We start from the raw sequence: 25,107 nt of genomic DNA, 5'->3' as shown, positions 1-25,107 counted from the left end.
GTACTGGGGTGGGGCAATACTTTCTGGAGGCTATGGTAGTCCATCCCCCCCACTGCCTCCCACTCCACAGTGGGTGACACCAACCCCAGGTCCACGACTGGCATGCACTGTGATCATCCCAACACTTTATGTATGTTGTGAAGTAGAGGGAAATCATCTATTTTAGATTTGATCATAACCAACAATTATGACCTGCTTATGGGGTGGAAGTGGCCCATATATATATATATATATATATATATATATATATATATATACACACACAATAAAATTTTTTAAAAACAATTAAAATCAACTAGTTAAAAACAGTACAAATTACATGGGTGGTTTCTGAGACCATGAGAGAGAACAAAAGATGAAAAAATGTATGTATCCCTGATTAGCAGCATGATTAAATGCTTTATTGCCCGTCTCCACCTCAAATAAACACTCATAGCAACATTGTGTTCATATAATGAAAAATACTTCTGTTTACTAGTGAAAAATCGTATTTAATGAACCTTTTCCCCAAATAATAAATACAAAAATATATTATGTAAGTAATAATCAACACACACATATCTAAAATGATGCACCCCAAACAGATACACACATTTTTTTAGATTTTAGATTTAGGAGACCTTACATATCTTTCTGAAAACATGCTTTAATTAATTCCATGAAATGAAATGAAATGAAATGAGAATTGATGCTACTGATTTCCCCCCTTTCCTAACAATGGCAGGAACCCTGTGTCAGTTACTTAGTTAGGTGTAATTAAATAAGTAACCTCTTGTGGCCTGACCCTTCTCAAATCTGACAGAAACATTATTAACTGACACTCCAATGAGCAGCAGAATGGATCTCCATCTCTCCATGCAGCTGATGGCTGGTAATATAGGTTAGGAAGTGGGGAGTTATGATCATGACACTAGTGCCACAATTATGACTTAATAGTGATTATGAATATGAAACACTCACCTAACTGTTTTGTATTCATGATTACTGCCTTGTCATGACTTTGACATCACTGTCACAATCGTAACTCCCCCCTCCAAGCTACTTTATGAACCATCAGCTACATGGGGAGAAGGAGACCCTTTCTGTTGGCAATTGGAGCATGGGTGAATCGTGTTTCCATCAGGTTTGGGGGAGTTGGTTCAGGAGACACTATTTAACTAAGATCCAAAGTACACTGCAGAAATAATCCACGTTGAGACCCCTTTAACTGGCCTGGCTCAATGCTAGGGAATTGTACTTTGTTGTGGCACCAGCTCTCTCTGACAGATAAGGCTAAATGTCTCACAAAACTACAATTCCCAGAATTCCCTAGCACTGAGGCAGCACAGTTTAAGCAGTCTGAAACTGGATTATTTCTGCAGTGTGCTTTGGCACTAAGTAGCTGATACAGGATTCCAGCCCACATACTTTAAATAGTGATAGGCAAAAAAAGAGAGGCCCTTCTCCAAACAGTTTACAATCTGAATGTTGACAGAAGATGAGATAACACAAAGGTGAAAATAAATGTGCACTCTAACTGGAAAACATTTTTCAGTGGGTAAAGCCTTGGGAATTCCACATCACATGTTCTTTGCTGGAGATCTGATGTTTGTTATTCGAGTCTGCTTGTTTTCAGAAAGATCAGTTTCCTTTTTAATTAATTAGACCTAACAAAATTGCTAGTACCAACTAGAAACAACAAAACGCGCAAAAATGTTGATAGATCAAGTTATCATTGATGCAATAGAACTCCTTTAGTTGTGATTAGCAATTGGATTTAGGCTTCATAATTCTTCTCCTAGAACCTCTCAAGAAAATAGGGACATTTTATTATAATACAATGCATAGTAATACAATTGGACTTCATTAAGGGGCTAAATGGATGAACTGGCTTTTGCAGCAAGGTTCTGATTTTGTCACTCATCACTATTTAGTAGAAGAGAGGCCCTTCTACATTAATGGTTACATTAATTATATACATGTACCAACAACCAACTTCATTGGAATTTTGTGAATCTGAATGAAATTGTTATTATTTTAATACCTACTGATAAAAAGTAAATGGAGTAATAAAATTTGTGGGCCTCAATGTAATTAGGTTGAACATTGTATGATGGATGGGCTAAAATTCACAGAGTATTAGCCTCTTTTCCCCACAGGATTTATCATTCCATTTGCCATTTGAATAGAGTTCAACACAGTTCTCCTGTCTCTTATCATTATTGGGTTCTCCCGCCTGCCAGTTGGAGTAGACAATGGCCTCACCATTCAGGTATTTAAATCTCCCCTCTGTCTGGATGTCAGTTATCCCAAGAAACACTGACTTCTTATACAGAACAACGATCTCATGTATTGCAGTGTTCTCAGCAGCATTCCTGGGGGAAGCAAGCTGGCCGCCAGCTTGCTGACACCTCTGCTTCAGATCATCAAAGTTGCCTTCATAGCCACTGGTTACAAACACTTTGTTGCCAACAATTCGGCCACCTGGGAATGTTGCGACTGAAATAAAAACAACATCAACAAAAAGGGTGTGTATGTAAATCTCTACATCAGGGGTTAATCAGCCATTGTCTGGGTTGGTACTTAATACTAAACCAAGGTGTGCTTGATTGAATTCTTGCTCATTGTTACATTTGACCTTGTCTCTGAAAATAAATTACATGCCAGCTGGTGTCCTGTTAGTGGTATTTGTTGTTATGAATTGCCTTTGAGTCAACTTTGACTCATGACTGGTTACAGGGAGCATACAACCCCCTGTTGCAACAGCTCCATTGGCTGCCAGTCTGTTTCCAGGCACAATTCAAAGTGCTGCTTTTGACTTATAAAGCCCTGTACAGCTTAGGTTCAGGCTATTTGAAGGACCGTATCTCTCTGTATGAGCCCCCCAGAATATTGAGGTCATCGGGAGAGGCCCTTCTCTCTATCTCACTACCCTCTCAGGCATATTTGGTGGCAACAAGAGAAAGAGCCTTTTCAGTGGCTGCTCCCAAGCTGCTCCCTCCCCAGCCCTATCCACACACCAGACTGATATGACTACTGCATCCATTTGTTATAGGTAAAAAGATGGACTAGCGATTGTTAGTGCCTCTTTTGGTCTTTAGCAACATATTGATTCTCAGGAATATCCACCACTTGTAGAAGCAAGAGAACCACAGCCTGGTCCAAAGATTTTCAAACTGCTCCTTAGCTATAAAGGAGCCCTGGTGATGCAGTGCTTAAATGCATGTACTGTAAGCCATAAGGTTGTGAGTTCAATCCCAGGAGCTGCAAGGTCCACGCAGCCTTACATCCTTCCATAAGTCACTAAAATGAGTAGCCAGCTTGTTGGGGGCAATTAGCTTACACACTGTAAACTGCTTAGGGAGTGCTTAGTCCATTGATAGGCGGTATCGAAATGTAGTTGCTATTGCTATTAGCTGTCGCTATAAATAGGAGCTCTGAAAATGTACGACGGACATGTCTGTGACCAGGTCCCAAAGTGGCTATTGCAGATGTAGTTCTGAAATAACTTCTTTAAAAAAGAAAATTGCATTGGCTTTTAACCTTTCTTTGTAGCTTTTTGTAAATGCTAGGAATATTTTGTGGAAACATAATAGGCTACATTGGGCCCTTGGTATTTGATGAGATAGATATCAAAATCCAAGGATGCTCAAATCCCATTAAATACAATGGTATTTAATAATAAAATGCTGTCCTATATATAAAATGGCACAATCAAGGTTTGCTCTTTGGTGTGTGTGTGTGTGTGTGTGTGTGTGTGTGTGTGTGTGTGTTTAAATATTTTCAAGCCATAGATGGTCGAATCTATGGCTGCAGAGTACAGAATACATTGCCACAGTAGCCAGATACAGAATACAGAGAGCTAATTGTAATATAGGGCCAGAAATAATCCAGTTTGAGCCCAATTTAACTGCCCTGGCTCAGTGCTAGGGAATCCTGGGAAACGATGTCACCCCAAGCACTCTGACAGAGAAGGTTAAATGTCTCACAAAACTAAGTTCCCATATTTCCCTAGCACTGAGCCAGGGAAGTTAAAGTAGTGTCAAACTGGATTATTCCTGCAATGTATTTTTGTCCTTAGGGCTTTTCTGCATGGAGATGGGGCAAGATTTATTTGAACCATTGTGTAATTAGCAAAGACAGCCTCACATAGGCATCATGGACACATTGATACTCACAACAGAACCTTACAAAAACAGTACTTTACATGGTTCTCCAAAGGTACTAACTTTGGAGAACCATGTAAAGTACTGTTTTTGCAAGGTTCTGTTGTGAACATCAGTGTGTCCATTGTCAGGATGTTTGCAGGCACTGTAACGTGTTATACACATGAGCACTTTGGTGCCATCACATATAATGTATATGTGGATTTGTATTTGTTTTTAGACTTTCTATTAAGTATCGGCTTTGCCAAAGGATGTTTCACAACATAGTTAATCATTCTCTTGTCATAGGATCTAACTCATTAACATCAATTACGTTATAAGTTAAATTATTAATATTCTGAGAAAAAGAGAAATTTTGATTAAATTTCTTTTAACCTGATTGATTGGATTAAGATAGACTTTTAGCACTAACTTAATTCCGGAATTAAGTCATCAAGTCATTAAATAAGTTATTAATTCATGAAAGGAAAGATCAGAATTAAGTTACTAATTTTTAAAATGAATTATTAATTAATTAAATGAGAAGTTATGGTAAAAACAACAAATTTCAGATTTCCAAACTTTATTCAATGCCTTATTGCCTTGGATTTTAAAAATTATTATTGTTGTTGTTGTTGTTGTTGTTGTTTCGGCAAGATTGCTTCTTACTTTTTGTTAGTTCTCCAAGGTTAAGAAATTATAATATTCAGGTTACAAGATTCAAATGATTGCAGACACAGTGGTTATAGGAATCTTATTTTTGTTCATTTCCTTTCATGATTAGAGTATTATAGTTTAATTAATTCCAAGGTTGAAATTTTTTGATCCAGAAAGCTGTGAGTTCATTTGGAATTTAGGTGGTCTTCTTTGTATCCTGGTGGTTCTCCTGTGTTCCTCACAAGATACCACATACAGCAGGAGTGGGTAACTGTGGAGAGCGCAGAGGCCAATTTTTACCTGCATGTCCCTATGAAAGGCACACTGTCATATTTCAAGAACAGTAGAAGTGATGTCACATCACTTAATTTTTTTAAAAAAAAATCTGAAAATCTGCTCAAATTGTGGGCATAAGTGATGTCACATAACATTACAATTTTGGCATTTTAAAAGTTTTTTTTTTAAATAAGTTACAGTAATTTGGGTATTGGAAGTCTTTGGGATGGGGAGAAGCAAACCACCATATTTGTGGCCAGTTTTGTGTTGGTGTGAAAAAATGGGACTTTTTTTTAAGCATTGGGAGGCTTTGAGTTTTGCCAGGGGTTTCGATGGGTGCAGAAATAGGGAGTGGGAGCCACATGTGGTCCACAGGCAAAACTTTCCCTATCCCTTGTCTATTCCCTATCAAGCTGTTCCAGAAAATTGACTCTTGTAGATTTTAACACAATGATTCTTGCTGGGAGCCATTAAAGCTAAAGCAAGTTGGGGTGGGGGAGAGGAGAATATAAGAGACTGGGGCGGGTTACACACCGCCCAAAAGTACGTGCTCAGCATGCACTAGGGTTAGGAAGGGGCGTCCTTTCCGGATGCCCCTAACCCTAGTATGTGCCAAGCACGTACAAAATGGCAGTGCCTATTCTACATGGGTGCTGCCATTTTGATGTAGCAGATGCTTAGCATCCGCATGTCTCGGCGCCATTATGACACCGCAAGTGCGCCAATGGTGCTTTGTGGTGTCATAATGGTGCCACAAAAAGAAGCTGCATTTTGCAGCTTCTTTCTGTTGCGCAAGGGAGCCACGCAGTTTGCTGCGGCTCCCTCATGCAACAAATGAGGGCGGAGGGAGACCTCCCTTTTTGGGCGGTCTGTAAAGCGCCATAGAAAGTGATAATGAAACAATAGTTTTGGTGGGGTGGATGAGAAATGGGCTTTTCAAAAATTCTTGTACCTGTTTCCTTCTCTCTGAAGCTAAAGACAGCGACAAAAGCAGAGGGAATAAAATCATTTCCCACCTTTATTCTGTAAAGATTTTAATGTAAGCTTTTATCTTAAACTGGTGATATAACTCAATAGTTATTTTCCTCCTTCTAACAGAAATTCCAATAAATTGGATGTTTTAAAAGCTTATTAATGATTAACTAAACACCTTCACCACTTTCTACTAACTTTCTCATGTGTTTTCTGTTATTACATTCAACATTTTACCTTTTTGATACTTGGAGAAACTGGCTTGTAGGGCTTTTAGTTGTCCCTCGAGTGCAGCCACCTGTCTTTTCATAAGGTTGACCTCTAAGGAAGGAACAGAAAAATCAACACCTGAAAAATATAGTACTGTAGCATCATGTGGTGCAAGACATCTTCACAGTACTAAACCAACATATCTTTTGCTGATTCAAATGGCACTCCCAAATGCACATATACTCACAATAAATATAGTAATATCGGTATGCACTCCAACCCATCCCCACAAGAAAAATAAACTGCCAATTACTGAGACTTTCCCATCCAATACCCAATAATTGGTTTGATCCTACATGCACATCTCTACACTTGACCCTCCAAATGTGCAGCTTTGACACTTGCTGTTTTGATTATTCTTGAGGTCAAGGCCAGGTACATGCACACTCTTCCTCCTCTTTCTCCCTCTCAGGAGTTTTTCCTCTGTAAAAAAGCCCTGAAGGGAGGGAGAAGCCAGGAAAGGTGTGCACGGCAACCTCCATCTTTCCTGGTCAGATCGCTGCCTTCCCCAGGCACCAATCCACCTGGGAAAGGGGAGAGGATAGATCCATCCCCTCCAACTCTCTTTCCTGGGCAGATGGATGCCTGGAAAAGGGGAGGAAATGGATCCATCCCCTCTAAGCCTCTACCTGGGCAGATGAGTGCCTGGAAAAGGCAGGCACCGATCTAGCCGGGAAAGGGGAGGGGATGGATCCATCCCCTCCAAGCCTCTTTCTTGGGTGGGTGGGAGCCTGGAGAAGTCAGGTACCCATTCACCCAGAAAAAGGGTGGGGAGCCAGTTAAAAGGACTGGAGGGTGGGGGGAAAGAGGAGTGTGCATGCCTGGTCCTCTTTCCCCACCTACCCCTAGCTGGCTTCTGTGTGTGGGGGTTATTCATGTTTCTTTCACATTCATGGGGGCCTTGCAACCCTAACCCCCAGAGAATGTGGAGGACCAAGTAAATTTGTTTGCTATCTTTTTTTGGCTGGAAACATATAGCATCCATGAGTTCCACATGGGAATTGGTAATTTTGCTGAATAGGCTATAAATAAATATATTATCTAAACATGTTATCACTGGAGTGGTCTCTTCCTCTCTCTCTCTCTTAAAAAAAGGTAAGTCAACAAGAGAGTATCAGTCCCAACTTGGAAGCAGATTTTATTTTTTCACTGCAAATTCTGTTGAACAGCTGAGTTTCAAATACCCCATGGATAGTGAAACCCTACCATGCTAAAAATAGGAGCCAAAGGAAGTAATGAAAGAATAGTATTCATCAGATGGTAAAAGGATTTGTTTAACAACAAGCAAACAAAGGTTCTTCCACTTAATCGTACCTGAGAGACCACTGTCACCCTTTGTACCCTTTTCACCTAGAGAACCTTTCTCTCCTTTTGGTCCAGGAGGGCCTGTCTTCCCCACAGACCCTTGTGGTCCTGTGGCTCCTTGTAACCCTATGTAAGATATAAAAGAAAGTAAAAGTAGGTATTTATTAGAGTGATTAACAAACAGAACTTAATATTTCAATTAATGTTGGCTTCCACCTTCCTCCATTGTGCTTAAAATAAAAGTGAGCTTGTAGACAAAGTGGGAATTTAAAACACCCCTTCAGTAACATTCTTAAGTGGATGTTGTATTGTTGTTTATGATGAGACTATGTAGTGTTCAAGTCCTGAATCCAAGGATCTTGAAATTTTGTGTTAAAATGTTTGAATGAGAGGGTACCTCAGTTCCAAAGAGGATCAAATCAGAAAGGCTGTGGTGATTTGAGTTAAAATGTCTGACCGCTAGTTGCTCAGACTTCCTGGTCAGGACTGAAGATTTGTGGTTCCTTAAATGAGTATGCAGTTTGTGGTTGTTTTCCCCATGGCATCAAATAAATATAATTACAGGATCAGTATGTGATGTATTGTTTGATCTAGTAGGTCCTGCAAATCACTGTATTCCTGAAAAGGACTGTCTCCAAGAGATAAATACAGTTGATGCATTGTTTGGAATCACAAGGGTGCAATCCAGGATTGCTGACTGGTGTTTTCAAGACAGGTTTTCAGGACAGATGGAAAGCTGTGACAGAAGGCTTGTGGATGGCTCTAGCAAGCTCATATGGCTGCAAATGCCACCAGCCAATGGCACATTTGAAAAGTGTCTGCTCTGCTTTCTTGTGTCTGTTCAAGAGCTTTCTGGGTCAGCAAATATGCTTGCTCAGATTAACTCTTTTTAAGGTATTAGGGATGTAATAAATATTAATTTTTTCCACCTTTAATACATTAATATATTTTCATAGCTTACCCTTGGCTCCTACATCTCCTTTTGCTCCCTTTTCACCCACTGGCCCTCGATCACCTTTGGGGCCAGGGGCCCCTGTTTTGCCCTGGGGACCTTGGGCTCCAGTGGCTCCTTTCAGACCTGTAATCATATTCATTGTTGAAGGAAGGGAGATGACTCCAAGTGAGAGTTATTTTAGAACAATTGCAGAAATAAAATTAAGGCAGGATACAAACTGCCCAAAAAGGGTTGTCTGCCGGTGCCTTGCTTTGCTCCGCAAGAAAACTGCAGCGGACAAACCGCACGGCTCCCTTGTGGAGTAAAAAGAACCTGCAAAAAGTGGGTTCTTTTCCCAACACACTTGTGACGCCCGAATGTGCCAATGGAGCACTCGTGACATCATAAGTGTGCAGCAACATGCGGACGCTAGGCATCCGTCGCGTCAAAATGGCAGCGCCCGTGTATACAGGGTGCCACCATTTTGATGTATGGAATACGTAGTAGGGTTGCAGGGTGTCTGTAAGCGATGCCCTGAGGCAACCCTAGCATGTATTCCTTATGTGCTAAAAGGCCCATCTGTAATGAGCCTAACTTATCTCAAATTAGCCCCAGTTCATATAAAGATAAAATGGATAGATATATTGTTTTGAACTTCTCCAAGCAAGTGCCCTCTAGACATGCTGGACTACAATTCCTATCACCTATCATCAAAGCATGGCCTTTGGGGGGCACTAGAGATGCAAAGGATATTCACACATTTTCCCTAGCCTCAGCCATCCTGCAATTATGTGAATTTTTTCACACTCTGAGACATTGTTGGTGAAAAATTCACTAGTGAAAAGACTTGTTTTGCTCAATAATTGTTATTACATTATAAATAACATTTTGCACAGAAAGCAGTGCATTTTGCATGAAAAGCATTTTCTGTCTAAAAAAAATATTTTGCAGAAAAGATAAGGTTTTGTGAAAACTTTTATTTCACAAGAAGTGTGGAGAAAATCCATGAAAAAAGTGGAGAAATGCACACAAACACAAAGTTAAAATCTCTGGTGCAGACAAAGCATTGGAAATCATTAATTTTTGCATGCAAGAACAAAATAAACAAAGATTTTCATCTCCAGTGAGCACCAGATTTGGGGAGGCTGGTTTTATGCTTCATTCTCTGGAGGAGATAGTGCAAATCTGGTTCTAGAGGAATAGCTTCATTAGTCTGCTGCTGCAAAACAACCATTTTGGTACCTTAATGTTCAATAAATGCATTACAGCATATGTTTTTGTGAACAAGAGTCTGATAACATATGACAAGATGGCCTTAGCCCATAAAAGCTCATTCCATAATACAGTTCTTAATCTTTAAATTGCTATAAAATCCTGTTGCTTCTTTCAGAATATTGCTGCCTTGGTTAAGTCATTACTGACAAACCATTAAACACTAAGTGTCAAAAAAGCATACAAGATGTTAAATCAAGCATCAGTATATGAGAGAAACTGACATTTGTAGGAGAGAAAAATCTATTTTATATTTTTCTGCCTCCTTGAAAAAAATTATTGAAAACCACCAGCCTTTCCTGAGTCTATTTCTCTCCAAGATGGCATCATGGTGTGTGGACTGTACCACTTTAGATTGAAGATCCACATAATTTAATGCTTTGCACATTAGAAATTTAGATATGAATGAACTCAAACATTCTACATGTAGGCATCAGGCATTTCATAGAGAAGACTAGGCTAGAATCCCCCTCCTTAACATGCGAAATCCATATATATATATATATGAAGAGTTATTTAGATTTTAAAATAATAATAATAATAAACCACAGAGCTGCCACCTGAAATTTCAAGTTGTACAGCCCTGATACTAGGTTATACAGAGAGCCAGAGCTATATTCTATCAACTGTCATGTAAATTGACACCATCACGGAGCTGGTTGCGGCCCTCCTCATATAAGGGATTGGTTTGCATTGACGTTTTTCCATGTGGTTGTACAGTACACCCAAATTTATAAGTATGTGGAAAAGATAAGCTCTTCTTGCTTGTATAATCAAATACTTGGCTAAGCTAGTAGTTAACAAAGGAATGTGAAAATATGAGTTTCTGTTGAACTGATTTTGCTGAAGTCGATCTCAAATAAATGTTGACTTCACATTTCCTCCTTCTCCCTATTTGATAACTTCCGCTTTTTACATTATTGCCCAGACATGTAGAAATAGAGTTAGACCTGCTGTGGGTCACACACTCCTGGGATGTTAACCTGTTATCCAACAATGGAGAGTCAAGCTTGAGGGATATCAGCCAACCAAGTTTTTATTGTTATTTCATTTGTTTGTGGGAAGACATGCAGGAAGCATGTGCATAGAGAACAGGTGGGGAGAAAAAATGTCAAATGTATGGACATTTAGATTACTTTGCCCATTTGGGTCTCTATTAAGAACTAGTACATATTTGAAAAGCAGCAGTGAAGTAAACATTTACAATGGATTTATTTAAAAGTGACAGCTAAGATTTAAAAAACCATTTTAGGCATCCCCAGTGGTTCAGTGGCTCTATGACTTCCATCATCATCAGTACAAGATCCAAGACAATAGATCTCTGTGACATCATAGATGGCTTTTGGAATGGTCCTGAAACTGCAGTTGGAGACACAGAACCCCAAAGCCTGACTGGGCATGCAAACGTGATTATTTAAATTTTAGACAGTGTATTTTATTAATCCCCCCAGTATAAATTCAGCTATCCATCTACTCAATGGTCAGACTTACCTATTTCTCCTTTTACACCTCTTTCACCTTGTGGGCCAGTGTCACCTTTTGATCCAATAGGCCCTATACTTCCTGGAGGACCCTTCAGACCTTGGACTCCTCGTGGTCCTGTTCAAAAATACATGATGTGAGTTGACAGAGAGAAACAAAGCACCAAGCAAGACAAGCCAGCTTGGCCCCAGCATGGGGAGTTGGTTGAAGGGGGAAATTTCCCAGGCTCTGGGCTCACCATGGTACATTGCAGTGTGCTAGAAGCTGCTGAGACTATAGCTGGGAGCACTTGAACCTGTGAACTGCAGGTCAGAAAATTCTCTGGACTGCATTGTGATGCAGTTCTGTACCTGCTCATTCATTGGCTCTCCCTGACTCAGAAGAATTCCTAGATGAGTCAGAAACTGTTGCCTGGGAAATATGTATCCTCAACTGTCCTTGCCTGACTTTTGACTTTTTATACTGTGGCTTCTCTATGATGACCCTGTAGATGAGACATCTCTAAGTTTCCCTGTCCTCCACTGGTCTGGTCAGTTCCTGCAAATTCATCCCCATGACCTCTTTTATAGAGTCCATTCATCTAACATGTGGCCTTCCTCTCATTCTACTACCCTCCATCTTTCCTAGCATTATTGTTTTCTCCAATGCCGTCTCATGATGTGGCCAAAGTATGACAGACATAGTCTAGTCATATTGGTTTCCAGAGAGATTTCTAGCACCCTTTGACTTCTTGACTGTCCATGGTATCCTCAGCAATCTTCTCTAGCACCACATTTCAAATGACCTGATTTTCTTTCTATCTGCTTTCTTAACTATCCAGGTCTGATATCCATACATGGTAATAGGACCATCAGATGTGTTGGCACTTCCATGTCTTTAAGGACGTTCCATAGCCTTTAGTGATCAATGCAGTCAAAGGCTTTGCTGTAGTCTATTAAGCAGATGCAGATTTTCTTTTGGAGCTCCTTGGTGCACTCCACTTATCACTGTATATTTGCAATGTGGTCCCTAGTGTCTCTTCCTTTCCTGAACCCCTCTTGAACCTCTGGAATTTCTCTCTCCATGTATGGTTGGAGTTTATGTTACAATTTAAAGGATAACTTTGCTTGAATGAGATATTAGAGCTATGGTTCTATAGTTGCTGCAGTTTTCTGTGTCTCCTTTTTTTGTGGATTTAGATGTATATTGATTGTTTCCATTCTGTTTGGTTTTCCATATCTGTTGACATGTATTGGTTAGCACTGGTTTTGATTCTTTCAGTGTGGATTGAAGCAGTTCGATTAATATATCATTTGTTTCCAGTGATTTATTTTTTCCCATTTCTCTTATTGCAGCTTCCACTTCTCTTTTTAGAATTTGTGGTTCAACTTTATATGGCTCTTTGAACCATGTGTCCTTAATTTTGTTATCTCTTTTATATAATTCTGCTGTGTATTGCACCCAGCATCTTTTTATTCCTTCCTGGCCTGACCCTTTGTTTTTATTGTATTTTCCTGTGAGGGATGGAATGAAATGAAATATCCCACCTCTTGTGCCAAAAAGGTGGTTGACTAGGCATGCTGACTTGGGTGAGTGGGGTGCAATTGCTGCTCTGCCTCAAGCTGCAAAACATCTTAGGCTGGCCCTGAAGTCCCAGCACTGAGATCGAAATTTTGGTGACTAAGTATACTAGTCTTGCAAGATTTTGGTTTTGTGAGCTAGATCATCTTATGCTAACTATCAACAGCAATCAACTTATGGAACCTCAATACAAAGTTACTACTGCTTCCCTTACTGCTTCCCTGACTGGTCTTCTAGCCTTACTTACTTACTTACTTACTTACAGTTCTGCTACCTTTATGCCCCTTTTCTTATACCCTTTGTGAGAATTTTCTTTTGATATCCTATGTACCTAGAATTTGATACCAGAATGCTTCTGTATTACCAACTTTCTTCTGCCTTTTGGTTTCTCTTACAGCAGAAATGCCATTTGTGCATATTCATTACCTTTACATTTCTTTACTTTCTCTTTTATAGCTTTTTTATTGTTGTTATTTCTCCCATCATTAAGATTGCAGGCTCTCTGGAACAGCATTACTTACACTTTTCTTTTCTTTTTGGGCTTGTAAAAGTTCCTTCAGGGTGCCATCCCCTCCTTATCACAAGTTCAACTTCTTGTAATTGCATTCGCTTATTACAATTACAATTACTGTTATTATTATTATTATTATTATTATTCATCCTTCTGTTTTCTTCATCATCACACTGTAAATTGTAAACTTCTCTGGGGCCCAGACTTAATGCAGGTACATATGTTGGACTATCATAGCTGTCTGAGCTAATACAAATATTACACAGGCCACCCTGAGCACTACGCCTTTTGTGTCCAATCCTGTAGTCTCCAACAGATTCATTCATACACCTTAATGCTTTGCCACAGCCAGTGAAAAATTAATGGCTGCTATTAGCACAGCACTGGTCATCTGAATGACACTACAGGCGATGACATACTGTGTTAGCTTGCAATGCTGATAACAACATAAGAGAATGAGATGTTGCACTTCTAACAGCAATCATTCAACTCCATCTAATACACTTAGTTTGCAAGAATGGGCTATTATTAATCAGAACACACCACTGAAAGAAGTGTTTCTATGGCTGATGAGTTTAAGTTCCTGATTATAACATTCATCAGGCAAAGGTGACTGGGGTTAAGACCTGCTCAGGTAAAATGTGCAAATTATCATATAAAGCTGATCACAATTTATAATCAAAATACATCACTTTACGGGTCAAGATAATGTCTTCATTCACAGATATTTCTTTTCCAATGAAGTCATTTTGGAAGCAGATAAGGAAGCTGAGTGCACCTTTTCAGATATAGATTTGGCAACAAAAGAGGGGGGGAAACCACACAGACATAGTAATTAATTAACCTTTTTGGCCTGGGAAAGAGTTTACTGGAATAGCATTTATCCACTTGATGGTTAAGAATATTAAATAGCTTGTGATCAGTGTATTTGAAGGCCCAGTTTCATCCCCTTCTTGATTGGTCATGATTAAGATCTCTTTAGTTAGTATGCACAACAGATGGGATTTTTGTTGTGATGCCCATCAAATCATTGTGATTATTGTAGGTTCAAGGTTTTTTACCTCACTTCTCCTGGTATTTTATGTAAATATGCTTGTTGCAGTATGACAAGATGATACTGCCTTGCTATTGAGTTAACTACTTATATCCTCCTGTGTCTTTTCCTATCTCTCTCTTCCCTCCTTCCAACTGAGATCCAATTTCTAATCTAGCACATTGGTAGTACTCCTCTTTATCGAGTACATTGCAAGAGGTTCCAAGAAACACCATCACTCTCCACAAAATGTAACATAATAAAAGTAATATCCAAGTACTGTATTCTATATTTTTCTCTTTTTATTTCCTGTACTTCAGTATACATTTTCCAGAATGTAAGCTCCACTGAATTCAATGATTTTTACTTTAGCATTGGCAGAAATATATAGAATATATAGCAAGATTCCCTTTCAGAAACCCATGTGCATTTGCATGTGTGCACCAGTAAGTGTGCTATCTGTCTGTAGTCTGCACAGGTAGGGATTGTTTTCTCTTCCACAGTATACATCCAGGAAAAATATTCCATGTTCCCAATGGTAAGAATGACTTTTAATAATGTTTAGGGACAGGCATGGGTTTAAAAAAAGGATTGAAATAAGTAATAAAAAAGTAACTTTCCCATGCTCTGCTTATAATGATAAGTGGCTTTGGTTGTATGCTGCACATGTCTTGCATTGTGTACTTCAATCTAGTGCTGGTTATTACCTATAAAGCCCTACATGGCTTGGGTCCAAGTTACTTATGGGACCGCATCTCCCTATATAATCTGCCCCACACTCTTAGAACATCGGGTAAGAACCTATTGGAGATAGCAACCTCTATGTATGTTGCTACTTCACAAAGAGCATTTTCAACAACGGCTCCAAGACTCTGGAACAGTCTTCCTGAGGAGATCCGCTCGGCAGCCTTGTTAGAAACATTTAGAAAAGGAGTTAAAACCGAGCTTTTTAGCTGAGCATACGCCACCTGATATGAATACCCCCCTGATATGAATGACATGCCCTGTCTGTGTATGATCCCTGCCTGCTTGTTGATGCTATTTTTATTGTCTGATGTTGGATATTTTATTGTTTTTAGCTGCTTTTAATTGAATTTTATGTAAACACTTGTGCTTTTATTAGTCTGTAACCCCGCTTCAATCCACTGGGAGAGGCAGGGAAACATAAATAAATATTATTATTATTATTATTATTATTATTATTAACAATTCATTTGGTTGAAGGCACTTCTTACCCATCTCTCCAGCATCTCCTTTTAGTCCTTTCTCCCCTTGTGTCCCCTTTTGTCCTATTGGTCCAGCTGGGCCCACTTTTCCTGGAGGACCAAGTATCCCTCTTGGTCCTTGCAGTCCTAGTGTTTGATAAAAAAATTTAAGAACTGCATTAGTAAATAGGCCAACAATAGGTGTTTTGGTAGATGAACATAAGGCTGATTAATTATAGATAAACTTAGCACAGAGAAATACAAAGTCTGTTAAACTGTGTGAGCCATTGCATGAAGGTTGAACCTTATCCTTTATTCAGTTTAACAACACACATATTAAAGACCAACTATAATGATGAGTGAGGTTTCATATAGCCACTACTATTGTTAAATCATTTAAGACAGTACATGTATGGTTACTATGGATGTTGTGGCATTCAACGCACCCCACCTCATGGTACTGCATGCCTGTTCCTTCCTCAGAGGCACTTTTTCATCCTCTGGATGTTTCACTTTGGGCTTAAATCATGACCATTTTAGGAGAACCCTATCTTTGAAAATTCATCTGCGCAGCTTTCTTAGATCCTACTACATAATGGGCTTCTGGAACAACCAAAAAGATATCAAAGAAATGGTATTATTAGTACCAAAAAGATCCCTCCAACTTGCTTGAACATTCTAGTGCAAGAGCACAGACATTCAGTCACTTGGAGGGTCACTGAGACATTTTGAGGAATTCAAGAATGCCACCTTACTACATGAATTATGGGACAAGGCTGTTGTTACCATTTTAATTCTCTAATAGTTTTGACCCAATGTCTGTAAAACCTTCTCTGTATCTCACTGCAGACAACACATTATCCCTTCCTTCCTTCCTTCCTTCCTTCCTTCCTTCCTTCCTTCCTTCCCTCTCTCTCTCTGCCCTCTCTCTTCCCCTTGTCCAAATGTACTGTACACGTTCCTTGTCTCATCCTTGTGAACTGCCGGCCTGCACTGGCTTCACAGATAGAAGATGATATTTTGAAGTGTAATGAACACAGAGGTAAAGCAAATAACAAAACCTCTCAAACTAGGAGGAAAAAAACCTCCTTGATTCCTGTGAAATTTCCATCAAACTCTGAGACACAGTAAAACTTATATCTACTATTAAGGTAGGGTGATCGACTTTTCTAACATGGCAAAAGGCCTAAAGAGAACTAGTGTGGATGTAGGCAATCTGTGGTCTATAGCCTAGTTTATGGTGGTCTTCTGTCCTGGTTTCTGTTTGAAAGGCTGCTCAAGGACAGTCTTCTATTTGAAGGCATCTTTTATTGAAAGCTTGCCCACTTCAAATCCAATTCATAGTAAATAATTGTATGAAGGAAGGACAGGGAAACATTTTGAGGCTTCCTGTCAAATGCAGCACCTGGGCAGTAGATAAAGCAAATAGGAGGTCATGTTCATGAAGGTGAGCAGGATAGTCAATCCATTAATTGTTAGTCATTCAAAGACTGAGCTCATGTAAGGTAGTTACAAGCTATAAACTATCATAAAAAATCAATAAATACGCTTAGGAAACATCAGGAAGAAACTCTTCTATAACATGGCCGCATAGCCTGAAAAACCCACAAAAACTATGGATGCTGGCCATGAAAGCCTTTGACTTCACGCTTAGGAAAGGTTTTGCTCAAAGAGTATTGTGAGCTACTGCAGTGACCCATGACTTGTAAAAGTTGACAGTTAATATTGTTAGTTCATTCTGCTAGTATAAATGATATTGTTCTCAGAGAAACTAGTTTTGAAATTTACACAAAGGGGAAATCCAACACAGTCTCCAATTGTCCAACCAGTTGCAGATCGAGTTGCAAAAGTGGTTGTGTGACTGTTAGTATCCCCAAAAACCACAAGGATGAATGTGCATAAAAGAACTCTTCTATCAAGTATTTTCCTTTGTGTATATTATGTTGGATTTAGGTCACCAGTCATTAAATATAGCACCGAGACAGGTCCAGTAGTATAAACTCATCAACATCATTGGGCTTCAATGCCCCAAAATGCATGTATTACTGATTGCTTTCCTAGTACAGACTTATTCAGAATGTGCATTTTTTCACTTTTTGTCTACATCCAGAATAGGACACAGTGACAGACAACACAGACAAAGCTTGCATCATAGTTCTGGGTTCAGTTTAACACAGCACTCAGAATATTGTGAAGGGGCCAAAAAGGAGAAGTAGAAAAATAGTTTAGCAGTTAACAGAGGTAGTATGAGAGGGATATGTTAGAGTTCAGGGAAAGGTTAGGAAGGATGTAAGTGTCATGGTGTGAAACAGGAACAGTGAGATAGCCCAGTATGGTTTATGTTTAAAGAAAAGCCTTGAACATAACAGTTGTACTGTTTAGTTTCTAACCTCTGCCTTAAGCTTATTTCAGGAGATTTATTGAATCATAGAATCATAGCGTTGGAAGAGACTGCAAGGGTCATCCTGTCCAACCCTCTGCCATGCAGGAACTCTCAATCAAAGCATCCCCAACAGATGGCCATCCAGCCTCTGCTTAAAGACCTTAACAGAAGGAGACTTTAAGCAGAGGCTGGATGGCCATCTGCTGGGGATGCTTTGATTGAGAGTTCCTGCATGGCAGGGGGTTGGACTGGATTGCCCTTGTGGTCATCCAGTCCAACGGTCTGCAGTCATTGAGTCCCAGCCATGCACCACCAGAGGCCTGAAGATACATAAACTTGTCCCTTTCAGAGACATAGCTGTGTTAGTCTGGAATATCAGTATGCAAAGGGATCTTGTTGCACTTTTGAGACTGTGTGAAAGACGTTCTGGCATAAGCTTTTGTAGTCTTGGTCCACTTCGTCAGATGCATGCATCTGATCCATGCATCTGAGAAACTAGACCAAGTCTATGGACCTTATTACATGAGGAAAACCGGGCAAAATCAGGGGTTTAAACAGCAATTATCCCATGTAAAACATGATATCACAATTAAGATTTTCACATGTCATCACTATTAAACAGGCAATAAACAGGTAATAAACAGCAACAAATCATTCATGGGGAAATCCCCAAAATGATTTGTTGTTGTTTATTGCCTGTTTATTGCCAATTTAATAGCGAAATTGTTTATGGGAACTGCAGTTTAATAAGGCTGCACATTGCAGAAATAATCCAGTTCAGCACTGCTTTAATGCTATGGAAAATCCTGCAATTTGTAGTATGTTTTGTGCCACCAGAGCTCTCTGACAAAGAAGGCTAAATGTCTCACAAAACTACAATATCCAGATATTGTTGTTGTTGTTGTTATTTTCTTATATCCCGCCTTTCTCCCAATATACAGACTCAAGGTGGTGATTTTCCATAGCATTAATCTATAGTATATCTTTCTACAATGCAGATGGACACCTCCATTACATAATTTGTTGAGGATGCTTTGACTGGGAGTTCCTGCATGGCAGAATGGGGTTGGACTGGATCAGGGCCCTTCTAGGGGTCTCTTCTAACTCTATGATTCCATGATTCTGTAGCACTCTGAGCCTACTGTGATTTTAATAGTTTTTAAATGTATAAAGGTATAAAGTCTTATAATGCAATCCATGCACTGATGGACTATTGCACTATAATTTTTTATTGATTGATTTTATACCCTGCCTTTCTCCCAAAATAGGATTCTCTTAAAGGGGTTTGTTTAATATAAAAAGAAAGGCTTGGAATTAAAAATTATGGTAGATAGATAGATAGATAGATAGATAGATAGATAGATAGATAGATAGGTAGGTCTTGGAATTAAAAGGTGTGTGTGTGTGTGTGTGTGTGTATCTCAAAATTAAAAATCCCTCTTGGAAGTGGGAATGAAATGTGTGGATGCAGCCTAGGTTCGTAACTCAGCTCAGATGTTGGAATACAGTGTCTCAAAGCATGAGCAGAGTGTGTCTGAGCATGAACAGAGTGGCTGCCGCTCATTGCTTGAGCAGCTGCACTTTGCTTTATCGAGCTGAATTTATCTGATGTAAACACCTTCAGAGGAAGGACTCAGTTTGCATCTGCACTGAAAAAATAATCCAGTTTGATGCCACTTTAACTGCCCTTGGCTCCATGTTGTGAAATGCTGGGATTTGTAGTTTGTTGTGGCACCTGACAGATGACTCAACAGGTCCTCAAAACTACAGATCCCAAGATTCCATAGCACGAAGCCATAACGGAAGTTAAAGTGGTGCCATCGAGGTGTCGCGGGTAAACGCTCGACCCTCTTTTTGTGTCTGGGGGGGGGCTCTTAGCCTCTCAAAATGGTGGCACTTAGTCTTGACCCCCCCCCCTTCCCAAAATCCTGGCTACGTCCTTGCACCGGTGCTTCCTGAAAATGAAGAAACATGGTTTTTTAAACATTTTTTTCAAATATTTTCTAAGGCTCTTTCTATTTTTGGACTGCGGGCTGCCATAATTGTCCACTTTTACCAGGGACAAAATGTAGGACAAATTCAAGACCAAACTGTAGGGCAACTGCAGGACAAAACTCAGCTCAAAATGTAGGACATTTAAGGTCCACCATTTTTCTTCAATGTCCTACATTTTGGGCTGAGTTTTGTCCTGCAGTTGTCCTACAGTTTGGTCTTGAATTTGTTCCACATTTTGTCCCTGGTAAAAGTGGACAATTATGGCAACCCGCCAAAGCAATGCTATGTAGACATACTGCACTCACATATACATTCAGATGCACATCTGAATAATGGAATAAATTTCCTCTTGGGTTTTCTGATGGATCCATTTCTTTCAGGTATCCATTTGCACTGTAAAAATAATCCTGGTTGACACCCTTTTAACTGCCATGGCTCAATGCTATGGAATTATGGGAACTGTAGTTTATTTTGGCACCAAAGCCCTGTTTTGTCTCATTCTCTGGATTCCTCCGTTCCGGTGTTGTAACAAACTACGAACTACAGAAATTCCATAGCATTGAGCCATGGCAGTTTAAGTGGTACCAAACCAAATTATTTCTGCAGTGCAGATGCAACCAAGGTGTCCTTGGATGTTATCTAGCAAAAACCAAACCAAAACAAAACAAACCCTTTCATCTCAATTCACATGTTTCTTCTTTTTGTCTACCATATGTTATGAGAGTTTCAGCTCCAAGTTAAATTTCAAATAGTTATGTACATGGCATGTGCAATGTAGAAATGTAATCATCTTTTTATACACTGTAAAAGATATGCATTATTTTATTATGTATTTATGCATTGTATCTGTTTATAATTTTATATAGTCCCTGAAGAAGGCCTTTGAGAACATACACAGCCCAAAATGTGTTGGGCTTTTTATTAATAAATCATTCATCTATTGAGCACCTTGAGACATGACTCCAGGGTTGTTGTTTTTTTCTGAATAATGAATAATGAATAATGCACATCTGATATACCTGCTGACATATTTAGATATCCCTCAATGCCTACCCTAGCATCAGTTCTGCTTAATTAAATACCCAGTCACAACTAACTGGAGCTGCATTCAGAATGTATATATTAAAAATTCAAAGTGTTTCAGGAAACTTAGCCATCCTTGAGACACTGATGCCCAAACGGAAACATTTAAGCATAACTGATGACTTGTCTCATCAGCTAATTGGGAGTGCAGTTGTGGATCCTTCGGAGGGGGAATTACATCTAATACATCTTTTAATTGAAAGTCTGTGGAATTTCATGGTTTGCAGGATTTTGCCATTAATGTATTAACCAAAATTAGGACCTCGAGCATTGAAACCAGGAATGGGCAAAGTCCAGCCTAAAAGCCACATATCCCATCCACCTCCCTCCCTCCCCTGGAAAAAAATAATGATAAAACAATGATCCTCTGCTAGAAATCAGTAGTGCACTAAACTAATGAAATCCAGCAGCATCATGCAATGGGCTTAATGGAAGCGAAGGAGAAAACTTTTAGCTTATCTTTTAATCAACACTTTTCACTAGAATCCTCCTGCTGCTTTTTCTGCCCCTGCCCCCCCCCCCTCAAACATTTAGCACTCATGGTAGTAGGATTTACTATAAAACATGCACATTAAACAAAGAGGCAATAAGAGCAATTGTTTTAAGATGTTCTGTGGGCTGTATTATCATTTCATTTGTTGTTGTTGCTGTTGTTGTTAACCACCCTTGAGTCGATTTTGACTCATGGCAACCATGTGGATGAAACACACTGTCTCCTCCTTCTCATTTAGCACTAGTGTGCTGGCCAAATGGCTGTAATAAAGTTGTTGTTGTTGTTGTTGTTGTTATTATTATTATTATTATTATTATTATTATTTAGCACTAGCAGCAAGCACTCATCAGCATTCATGACAAAGTGCTAAAATGTTTCAGATCCTTGCTGCTCAATCAAGGACCCCACCTTATTGAGCTCTCATCTCCCATGGGTGCATCTGCACTGCAGAATGAATGCAGTTTGGCACCACTTTAACTGACATGGCCTGGGTCCAGTCTACTTGAAGGAACACCTCCTCCCATACAATCCTTCCCGTACCCTCCGATCCTCCTGGAAAAACCTCTTACAATCTAAAAAGACCAGACTGGTGGTGACCTCCCGGAGGTCTTTCTCTGTCACCACTCCAAAAACCTGGAATGACCTGCTGGAAGAGATTCACCAATTATCCTCGCTTGAGGCTTTCAAAAAGGCAACAAAAACCTTTCTCTTCTGGCAGGCCTTCCCCAAACGATAATGTCCAGAATCAATTGAATACTCCTCCTTTTATTATTTTTCTTAATTGTGGTTTGTTTATTAATTTTGATGTATTGTTATGTATTTTTAACCATGTTTTATTGTTTAATTTTATACTTGGGAGGGAGGGTTGGGTTGGGGTCTTGTGGAGCTTGTTGTTTTTATTGTTGTATATTGTATAAACTTTGCTGTTACCCGCCTCGATCCCCAAAACGGAAGAGGCAGGATATAAATAAATATTTTATTATTATTATCACATGGCTCAATGCTATGAAATTCTGGGACTTGTAGTTTTGTGAGATATTTAGATACAACTGTCAGAGAGATATGGCGTCGCAACAAACTACAAATCCCAGGATTCCATAGGATGGAGCTATGACAGTTAAAGTGGTGTCAAAATACATTACTTCTTCACTGCAGATGCAACTTATCTCACCTCACCACCTTCTACTGCTTCAGAGACATCTTTCTCTTTACTGAGAAGAAAGCTGTATACTAATCTCTGAATCAATTATGGTTTGTACAATCTTGTAACAAATTTTAATGTTTTGATGGTTAATGTTTAAACTTTATAAGTTGTTTAATTACTTTTTAATTATTTTTAATTTACTCTTTTATAAAAGTTTTTGTATTTTTTTTAAATCTACAGTTTTAAAAAATATTGTTATTTGCCTTGAGTCCAAAGGACCATTGTTGGCAGAAAGGTGGGATATAAATGATGATGATGAAGAGGAGGAGGAGGAGGAGGAGAATAAGTAATACTGTACCAAGAGAAGTGGGCTAAGATATAAAGAGCTTCTGGATTGCCTGTGTCACATGTTCCATTTACTGACCCATTAGTTTTGTCTGCATTTTCACTACTAGTCCCGGTTGCACCAGATGACGGGAGTAATTGGGGTGGGGGAATGAGACCATTACCCCCAAATGAATTTTTCCTTCAGTTCCCAAATTCCTACCATTGCAGATAGTGAGATGCTAAAAGTGAATCACACCTAGAACTCTTACATTTGGGGGGGGGGGGGTGTTTGCAATCTCTGAGTAATTTTGACTGCCCTTTTACTTTGGATGCCTTTATTCTATTTCTGAATGCACAACTGAAGTTTTGTTACTGCTAGGGAATAAAGGGACTAAAGGGGGAGGGGAATCATGAAGAGGAAGTGGAGAATTCCAATTTTGGAGGGACAATGTTTTCATCCACCCTCCACCAGCAGCCCTGTCACTGCATCAATAGCCAGGGAAGAGGAAAAAGGTGGCGCATTGAGAAGAAAAATCACAGCAGAGTGCCAGAGCCAAAGAAAGGACCTTGGAAATAGATGCACTAGTAACATCATAATCATCTTTATAAAAATATTTTATTTTTAAAAGGAATTTAATTAAGTTAATATTTAATGAAGAATTAATTTTAATGATTAAAATTAAAGTATTGATTTTAATCAACTCAAAAATATCCAACATTTCAGTTAATTTAAAAAAAAAACAAGAATAAATATGACCTTTGAATACTTGTCCAACCTAAAAGTGGCCCTTGTCCACATCACAGTTGCCTATCCTGGTTTAGACCTTTACAAAGTTATATTTTCCCATACCTTGTGCTCCCTGTTCCCCCTTTGGCCCTTGGATTCCATCTCTCCCATCTCTCCCTGGTAACCCTCTTTCAGATGGTCCACACACAACTAGCGAACAGGCATTCCGATCCCAGGATTGTACCACTTGCTGTGGTACTGGAGCTGTTGCTGATGATGCATGCCAAACCAAAGCACAAAATGTTACAAGCCTCAGCATTGTCTACTGGCTTGACCTGGGGAAAGAATTTAGAGAAGAAAGATGAAAGCGTTAACTCAAGACATTCTTAGTTCAAGCAAACTGAGTTGTGCTATACTGCAAAGAAATGAAAGCAATCTGTTGACTTGTATTGGCTTTCTAGTGTTTCAATGAGGAAGTGTTTCCTCATTCTACCTTCAACCAGTGCTTGGAATACTTGCTTCTTTGGATTCTATTTTCCAGAGTCCCCAGCCAGTGGCCATGGTGTCTGAAGAATTCTAGGAGGTGCAGCCCACGAATGTAACATTTCACAGTGTTGCCTAAAAATGTCAGAGACTAGACCCAATTTTGTACACATTAGCACAAAGTAATTACTTTCCCCCCATTCTACTAAATTCTGTTGATCCAAAGTTATGTCAGACAAATATAGATGTGATTGTATGACCAAGGTGAAAAGACTGGGTCCTCAATTCTATACAAAAGGGTATCACATATAGCCTCTCCCTTCCCCCACTTCTATCACAGTCCTGACTTGCCAAATTTCCCCCTTCTTCTTCAATAGTTCTGACAGTACAGGAATTTTGCAACAAGACATCCCAACTTTGCCTTCCAGAAGACAGTTTCCCAACTCTATTTAAATGAAAGTGTTAAACAAAGAGATCAGGAGATGTAACAAATTATACTGCTGATGTTGAACAACAACAAAAAAAATATCAAGTCGCCATTAAAGCTGGAGGTAATTATTAGATAAGCACAGAGAGACGTGAACATAGAAAGCACTTAATAATCAAAAGATAGCTTATCAGTGAAGCTTGAATTCAGGAGAAGATCTAGCCTGGATGCAATTAATCAAATGCGTTGAGCATGATACAAACTGACCAGTTTTTATATGGAACTGGTGGCAGCCTTCATATCATCTATCAATTTTTCTCAGACACATTAAAAAACCAAATTAACAATCCACTCACTTTCTTTGCAATTTCTAGTGCTCTATGAAGACCTTAACACGGATAATCTACTAGGAGTTTAGCCCTCCTTTTATAGGCTCTGAGTTAA

At 39.3% G+C, this 25,107-nt stretch overlaps 1 protein-coding gene across 1 annotated transcript; it reads right to left on the bottom strand.

Moving 5' to 3' along the window:
* Window positions 1–412: 412 nt before the first annotated feature.
* Window positions 413–25,107, bottom strand: LOC121926745 (pulmonary surfactant-associated protein D-like). Its single transcript, XM_042459970.1, has 8 exons — window positions 25,020–25,107; window positions 23,877–24,088; window positions 15,632–15,748; window positions 11,302–11,409; window positions 8,566–8,682; window positions 7,614–7,730; window positions 6,267–6,350; window positions 413–2,478 (listed from the first exon to the last, which is right to left on the bottom strand). Exons 2-8 carry the CDS (start codon window positions 24,070–24,072, stop codon window positions 2,102–2,104), a joined length of 1,116 nt encoding a protein of 371 aa, XP_042315904.1. The 5' UTR covers window positions 24,073–24,088; window positions 25,020–25,107; the 3' UTR covers window positions 413–2,101.

Source organism: Sceloporus undulatus, chromosome 3, assembly GCF_019175285.1.
Source record: "Sceloporus undulatus isolate JIND9_A2432 ecotype Alabama chromosome 3, SceUnd_v1.1, whole genome shotgun sequence".
Taxonomy (NCBI): Eukaryota; Metazoa; Chordata; class Lepidosauria; order Squamata; family Phrynosomatidae; genus Sceloporus; species Sceloporus undulatus.
This window is presented reverse-complemented; position numbering and strand designations above follow the sequence as displayed.

Coding starts and splice junctions, on each gene's coding strand:
- LOC121926745 (XM_042459970.1), bottom strand. CDS start 24,072: ATGCTGAGGCTTGTAACATTTTGTGCTTTGGTTTGGCATGCATCATCA. Junction 15,749..23,876: donor GGGGGAACAGGGAGCACAAG/GTATGGGAAAAT, acceptor ATCAAACACTAG/GACTGCAAGGACCAAGAGGG. Junction 6,351..7,613: donor GGGTGACAGTGGTCTCTCAG/GTACGATTAAGT, acceptor TTCCTTCCTTAG/AGGTCAACCTTATGAAAAGA.